This window comes from Alternaria atra, assembly GCF_907166805.1.
Source record: "Alternaria atra isolate CS162 genome assembly, contig: 34, whole genome shotgun sequence".
NCBI classification, from domain to species: domain Eukaryota; kingdom Fungi; phylum Ascomycota; class Dothideomycetes; order Pleosporales; family Pleosporaceae; genus Alternaria; species Alternaria atra.
In genome coordinates, this window is record NW_025091333.1 from 1,429,067 (window position 1) to 1,437,110 (window position 8,044).

At 49.8% G+C, this 8,044-nt stretch overlaps 2 protein-coding genes across 2 annotated transcripts; one reads left to right on the plus strand and one right to left on the minus strand.

The window, feature by feature from the left end:
* Positions 1–245: 245 nt before the first annotated feature.
* Positions 246–1,511, plus strand: ALTATR162_LOCUS10915 (uncharacterized protein; the record flags this gene model as incomplete). The annotated part of the gene is made up of 5 exons (XM_043318555.1): positions 246–278; positions 330–443; positions 502–606; positions 659–1,047; positions 1,103–1,511. 5 exons carry the CDS (start codon positions 246–248, stop codon positions 1,509–1,511), a joined length of 1,050 nt encoding a protein of 349 aa, XP_043174490.1.
* A 4,936-nt stretch (positions 1,512–6,447) lies between these two features.
* Positions 6,448–7,720, minus strand: ALTATR162_LOCUS10916 (uncharacterized protein; the record flags this gene model as incomplete). Its single annotated transcript, XM_043318556.1, has 5 exons — positions 6,448–6,797; positions 6,850–6,917; positions 6,973–7,361; positions 7,408–7,512; positions 7,571–7,720. 5 exons carry the CDS (start codon positions 7,718–7,720, stop codon positions 6,448–6,450), a joined length of 1,062 nt encoding a protein of 353 aa, XP_043174491.1.
* Between the last annotated feature and the right edge of the window lie 324 nt (positions 7,721–8,044).

Below are 8,044 nucleotides of genomic sequence, written 5' to 3' on the forward strand. Positions count from 1 at the left end.
GGGTGTTATCATCACGATACTAATGATTAACACGCGGGTTGATTCCGTAACGCTAGGATAGATTGGTTTAACGACTCCTTTCCTTCCTCCCCTAACGAGTCGTCAGCTTTCCCGCAACGACCGTGCCTACCCATGCAGGAACCCTAGCATGGGGCTTCCCAATTTTGAGTCTTTCCCATCAGCCCTTCAAGAGAATGCTGCCCCACACTTGATTATATTGGCATTGTTCTGAACCTGATTCCAACATGATCGAGAATCGGGGTCCGCAGTTACAGGGAGTACGTATGGGACAGCTTATTGTGGATTGAAAGTGCCTGACAAGGAGAAAGGTAGTATCATGGATGGTATCGATGGCCTTTGTGGCCATGGTGTTGAGAGTATATGTGCGCATCCGACTTCTGAAGGCATTCGGATGGGACGACGCGTGGATGATATTCGCAATGGTATGCTATTGGCTTTTCGCTACGAGTGTCGAGGTTCGATGCTGACTGCTATCCAAAGCTCATGCACATTATGTTCGCAACTTGCGCCATCGCAGGTGTACACTACGGCACTGGACGACACTTCAAAGACCTTTCGCCTGAGGGGATATACAAAGCCTTGAGGGTACGTTGGCAGACCCACCGCTCGAAGTTGCATCGCGACTAATCGACTCCAGTACTGGTGGCTCTGCTACATCGCATACTGCCTCTCCATGATCGGCGCCAAAATCTCCATAGGCCTCTTCCTCTTGCGCATCACTCCTAAGAAAATTCATCACTGGATCATCTACACCGTCATGGGTCTCACAGTGCTCACCGGCATCGTGTTTCTCTTCGTCACTGTCTTCCAGTGTATGCCTATTTCGTATTTTTGGGGCCAGGCGCTCGGCGCCGATGGATCGTGCATTAACATTTACGTCATTATTGGTCTTACGTATCTGTACAGCGTTATCTCGGCGATATGCGACTTCACGTTTGGATTGCTGCCCATTGTGCTGGTGTGGGATCTGAATATGAGCAGGAACTCAAAGATTGCGCTAATTCCTATTTTGAGTATGGCTTGCGTGTACGTCTTCCGATATGTCTTTGAACCTGAGATCGTGGGCTGATGATGTCTATAGGGCCAGTATAGCAGTCATTGTGCGCATGGGCTTCGTAATGAAGTTTGTAACCAATGATTTCCTCTACGACACCGTCGACATCGCAATCTGGTCCGACGTCGAACAAGGTCTTGCCATAACCGCCGGTTCGCTTGCTACCCTGCGTCCATTATATCGTCTGGCGTCCGACCGTCTCGGCTGGTCAACACGCGCATCCAGCAATGGTCCCAAGATCAAGTCACAATACGATCGCTCGGGGTTCTCGGATCATAACAAGAGAAAGCGCAGTGGGCTATTCAGCTTCACAACAGTCAATCCTGGGGGGAAGGAGGATGAGGAGTATGGACTGGAGAATTGCAGACCAATAAAGCTGGAGGAATATGTCGTACCTGACATGAGGGGTTCCTGGGTCGGACACAACGTGTTTTAGCGTGAGAAGCCGTCTGCGGCATGATAACCTGCGTTATCATAGGGAGTTGGATCTATTCCTGTACTTGCTTATGGTTCTTGCTCCTACTTCTTTGATAATCTGGAAGCTTTAGGGGCTGTGCATGGAAAGATGGGATGATGAGTGTTCATGTTCGAAGTTAAGATTAGTTTGGAACAATGCATCGAAATTGCAAGGTTCCTTCGAAGAGACTATCATATGAGCCAAGCCCAGAATTGCAGTGCGGACTAAGAAAAGGGCTTCACGCAAACGTCAAAGGTGATCTTTGTCCGCATGTGAGTATATTTAACTTACATGTCCTATTTCACCATTTTGAGTATTACTTGTGACCGTGTCGCAACACTGAATCACTGCGGATCTACGTCTCCCATATCTCGACCTTCACAAATGTTTAACGTAGATAAGCCGTTTCGGCCTCGGCAAGTGTAGATACTCGAGAGGCACGGCCAACACCTTCCGCATACACGCAGCTTGTGATTCTTTGTGGCACGAACAGTGCGTTTGCAGGTATAACATCCGGGCGTCTTTCGTTTGATTAACTCGGTTAATTCGAGATAGAATGATCACAAAGCTAAGGGTGCTAGTACGGCCCTCGGAGGCAATATGATGCGAGGAGAGGCAGGCTGTGAAGGACAGAGGGAACACTCAGCGACGACGGGTATGAGTGATGGGAAGACGCAAGGTCCCTCTTTGCACCGGAGGTGCATCTTGTGCCGTTCGCAACACCGTATACCTTCCGACTGTTGTGTGTCACCGTGAGTACTGACCCTTAATCGCATGCGTAGATTAAGCGGTCGGCTGCGGGCGCGTCGCAATCTTGGAGCAAACAGTGCGAACAGATGGACGTTGCAATGTGCCATCAGTGGATGGCGATGGAGATGAAGCTTGAGCGAGAGGTTGCAGATACCAGGTCTACTGGATCAGATGGACGGTGTGTTAGGCGTAGAAGATGGACGTAGAGCGCGTAGGCAGCTACGGTGTAGTTCGAGCTGGTCAACAAGATGAGATCTGCAGAATCGGATGATAAGCGCGCGTCACGTAGCGAAACACAGTTTACCGTTCTGGGTGGCGCTACCGTGTCTGTGCGTGCGATGCGCATGGTCGAACTTTGCGCACCCCACCACAACCACCACCTATACAAATCGCGTCATGACTCCACCAATATGGATCCGATCCAGGAAGCAATTAAAGAAATCGAATCGCGTGAACCAGGTGCATCTTTCTCATATTCTCACATCGCGAAAAAGTATGGTGTAGTACGCTCAACGTTGACGCGGAGGCACCAGGGTCAATACAAGCCAGCTACGCTTACCAACCTCTCCCTTCACCCACATCAGGAGCTAGAGCGTATACAGTATATCAAACCGCTTACTGAAAGACGTACACCACCTTCACGTACAATGGTACGCAACTTTGCATCATCTATAGTTGGCAAACCCGTCTCAGAAAGCTGGGTTTCTAGGTTTCTCCGCAGGAACTCCTCTCATCTCATCTCTCGTTACCGTGCCCGTGCACCCAACGCGCGCCGTCGGCCAACGCGCGCCGTCGGCCAATGCGCGGAATCGGCCCTAACCATCACCAGCAAACTTGAGGTTATTGAGCCACGTACAAAAGCTATCTTGACCAGATTTTTTGGTGGAGTGATCTATAGGCCTATGCGACAAATTTTGCTACCAATATTTGCGTGGCTGAAGTATTCTACGGCCGCGGCTGTTTACTGTAGGTGCAGGTGCTGTAGGCGGCTTATGGACAACACTACCACTCTGCACAGCCGTAGAACTACGTTTCTGCCTCTTTTTTACTTCTTGTTGCTGTGAGGCCTTGCGCTTGCCTTTTGCGGCAGTCTGTAATCTGTTTTGAGAGTCGCGCTCTTGTTTCTTGCGTGCTCTCTCAGCTTTGCGCGCATCAATAGCTAGGCGCTCTTCTGCACGCTTTCTCTCTCGCTCTTCCTTCTCCCTTGCTGCTTTCTGGCGCTTCTCTTCTGCAATTTGCTTGTTGTAAGCTGTAGTAGCAGCCTTTAGCTTTCTTGCCTCTTCTTTTTGAAGCTCCTCCTCCTCCGCCTCACGTTTTGCTATCCTCATCCGTGTGCGCGCTTCTCGGAAGGAGCGAGTAGTCCACATCATGTACGGTCCCCAGTACTCATAGTGTTGTAGCAAAGCTAGAGGCTTGCCTTGCTTCTCTCGCTTCCTCTTAGTAGTAAGAGCATCTATTAGACCTTCATTTTCACTCCTTAAAAGGGTGTTTTGGATAGCCATGTGGTGAAGCGATTGCCGAATGATTGATGCCTCCTTCTCTGTTGCACCCGTTAACGCACGCCTTGCTACTCGGTCCAGAAACCTCCACTATTCTCCCTCATAGATAGGAGCGTCAGAGTCGCTATCTTCTGCAGTCTCAGAGTCGCTATCCACGAACTTATCGAGTATAACGTTAGGGTTGAATGGGCTCACACCCACTGCCTTAAAAGAGCTGAGTATGTTTGGTTCAGTGAAGCTAGCCACCCAAACATCCCGAATAGCAAGAAGAAGTCAGACTTCTTCACCAGTACCAGGCCTTTGTGCTTGAAGAGGCGCTCTCCTAGCTTCTTTGAGTATGATGTACTGAGAGGCTTAAACATCACCACGTCAAGCGACTGAAGCGTGTGGGTGCTATGAGGTGGATAGATACCCACAAGGATCTTGTGTCTGTGACAATACTCCAAAAACTCTTCTGTTAGGTGACTCCCATGGCCATCTAATAGCAGTAGGCGGTACTTTCTTCGAGCTTTAGGTGCAATGAAGCGCTGAAACACCTGTTGCAGCCAGGCAAGGCCTAAGCCGTCGTTGCTCCAGCCACTAGGCGATACTCCAAAGAAGGCCATATGTTCTCTCACCTTCACATCCTCCACCCAGGTGCTCTGAATGTTCTGAGATTCAGCCGCATATACGAGGCCTGGAAGAAGAGCAGATCCATCCGCACTCACACATGCTATAAGGCTCACCCACTTACAGTTGCCATCCTGGAGCATCTGCTTAAACGTCTTTTTCTTATATTGACACTTGCTGAAGATTCTCTTTTGTCTGCCAACAGCTCCAATCATAAAGCCTTTCTCGTCTATATTGTATGTGTGCGCAGGCTCTATCTTGTAGAACTCAATCTTGTCGCGCAGCGTCGATAGTACAGCTTGTAATTCTCACCAGATTTAGCGATGTGACGTTGCCGGTCCATAGATGTGGTGAACTGAGACGTAAGCTCATCGTTGTGACGGTCTAGGAAGCGCGATACCCAGCTCTCGGAGACCTGATGCCCAGCGATATCTGAGGCGAAATTTTGAACCATCTCTCTTGTAGGTGGAAGGTGTTCTTTTGTGAGCTTATCTATGTACTTTACAAGCTCTGCCTCCTCCTGTGGGCTGAGGTTCTGACGTGTTACCGCATCCTCTTGGTGGGAACGCGTACCAAGCTCTACTTTGCGCGTCAAAGTTGAGCGAACAACACTATGCTTTCTAGCTATTTTTGTCCATGGGATTTTCTCACCTGGGGGTGTACTTTTTGCTTCTGCAACTGCTTCTTCAATACCTGTCATCGTTGTTGTGCCGTGTTGGGATGAAAACGGGTCACATGTGTGGTGTTCCGCGCGTTGGCCGACCTAAAGCTCCCGACCAAAAGCAGGACATACTTGAGCCTGTAAAGCCAGTCGTCACGTGCTGGAACAGCTTCTACGACACCTTTGTCCGCGCCGCAAAACTCCACAACGCTGTTAACGAGTACGCCCAAGGCCATATTGAAAGGACGATGGGAGCTGACGCGTACGCGCGTAGCCGTAACAACAAGCTCCCTAAAGTGCCAGCTTGGATGAGATCTAATGGCTTTACGGCTGACGATTGGGCAATGATAACACAGTATATATCAGTGCTAGAGCCGTTAAAGGAGGTGACAAAACGCCTAGAAGCTCGGTGTAAAGCTGGCCGTTTTGGCGCGATATACGAGGTTATACCTGTCTTCGAAGCTGTGCTTGCTGTGTACGAGCAGCTGCTAAAAAATTACGACAGCGTTAACTACAATGCTAACGGCGCGCCTGAAGACCACCCTTCCTATCAACCTATGCGCAGCATGGGCGAAACTCGACGCGTATTACACCAAGCTCGATGCCTCTGCCGCTTATGCAGCGCAAAGAGACTCGTTCAAAGACACAGTGGTACTCTCCCCGGGGTGTCAACGAGGCTCAACACTTTCAGAACGTATTTGAGCAAGAGGAGAAGGATGATGAGCTCCGCAAACACACTGAGCGAGAGCTTCGTGAGTCTAATAGGAAGCTGAAGCAGAAGCTTGATGCTGAGAAGAGAGCTGCTGCTGCAACAAGGAGAAAGGAAGCTGCTGAGCGAGCCCAGCTGAAGCGTGAGGAAGTAGCTAAACGCAAAGCCGAACGAGAGCGTCAAACGCAAGAGCGCGACGCTGCAAAAGCTATACAATTGCCCGAAAGAGGCAAGCGGAAAGCCCCACCGTCTACAGCACCCAGAAAGAAGCAAAATCGTAGTGCTGTAGCTGCCCGTAGTCGTTTTGTTGCTGCGGCGCGTTCCCCAACACCTCCACCTACATACAACAGCCGTGGCCGCAAAATCGCTCCACGCAAGAAGTTTAAACCAGGAAGTTGATCGCAATAGTCAATAAAGTACTTGTCCGACTTTTCTTGTGATAGTTGCTGTTGTGTGTGGCTCTACAACTTCATTATTCTATGCTGCGTGAGGCGGTTGGGGTGGGCGGCACGCGCACAGACACTCTAGATGCCGGTGGCGCACATAAGTAACGAAAAAAAAAAGATACTTTGAGTGAATGAGATATGTACATTAGATCGGTCGTATTGACAACGTGTATATACTTTTTTTTTCCCACTGAGTGCCCGGGTATATGTGCATGAGAACGTATTGCTCATCTTGGTGTTCCTAGTCTTTCGCAGAACTCGATCTTTGCTCCACCGTGCTGGTAACATGAATCCCACTACCCTTCACAGGTAGTATGTACTCGTCACTTCCTGAGCTACCTTGTCCATGTACCATGTTTACCATCTGATTATCTTCCAGTGAGACCCATTCTTCGTCTCTACCATTGATGTGGCTCTTGAAAATCGGGCGTTTCGCATAGCCTGCTGCGGGCGTTTGATGTGGATTTGTGCCGCCGCTGCTTCCAAGTTTGAGAACGCGCTGCAGGAGTGGACGAAGTGTAGCTACGCAGCCTACGATCATTCCGACGCTGTTCTCAGCGTAACCCCAGAGAATCACATCTGCGACACCGTCTGTTGGGGCAATTAGTGTGGGTCTGAGAAGCGGAAGTCGAAGGAAACTTACAAAGATAGTTCGTCGAGCTGGTAAGGTTTACTGTGTAAATGAGGCGGATGCATGCTGACAGACTTGCTCTGTGGCGCATTAGTTGAGTGATCATGTTCGCTAGATAAGTGAGTGGAAACTTACAATGCTCCCAGACCGAGAATCACGCCGACGGAAAGCTTGGCATTACGGTTAAGCTGCACATTCCATAGTAGTGGTATGGGCAACAGCGCGCAAAACCAATCCGTAGCGATGTTAATCGCCGTTGTTGCATAGTATATGTCCGCAAGCGTCTGCGCGGGGTTGCATTTTCCACCAGGGGTCGACGTATCCCAAGCGTAAGACACAGGAGCGCACTGGAAAATGATGTACAGCAAGGCGATGAGGTTCATGACGATGAACATGGCGGACACGGCATACAAGCTGTATATGTACGTTTTTCTCCGCGAGGCGATACGGATGAGCATGAAGGAGATGCTAAGTTTGATGGGGATAATTGCGGCGCAGTAGAAGACTTCAAAGAAGAAGAAGTACTGGGCATGTTAGTACTGATTGATGGCTCTGTCAAAGAGCGCATACCTGCATCCCTTGAACTTTCTCATCTGGACCGAGTCTGCGATCGTGAACTCCAACGCCGTTGAATGCGCCACCAATACACGATATTGTCAGAGCTGTGAAGGGAAGCTGAGTGGTTCATTGTCAGCATGATTACCATCGCATGAGGCCGTTAAGTGTGGCTTACAGTTGCTGCGGTCATAGACCAATCGTCGAGACCCCAAGCTCCATTGTGTAGCCTTGTGTAAACTCGCAAACCGAAGGTGATGTATGCGATGGCGACCAACGCAATTACTGATGCAGCGAGGTTGGGTGCTTTATCACCGTAATAAGTCATTCTGGACCCTTTTTCATGGGCACCTACTCCTACGGCACGAAGTGGGGGATGAAGAAACGATGGAGAAAGGAACGGTTTGCGAAGATAATGAACGACTAGAAAGAGAGTCTGGTGGGACTATATCTGCCAGTCGTGCGAAGGCGAGTGTTCTTCACGACATCGCATGCAAAAACGAGGCACGGTTAACCGGAGGGTAGCATCCGATGGGGCTTCGAAAGAGGAAGGAATTGGACGCATATCAGTCTGTTATCGATGATCTCCCGTGCCACATTAGGAGCCGCCCCAGACCATGGAATAACTTGACATTGGTCTTGTGGGACTGCC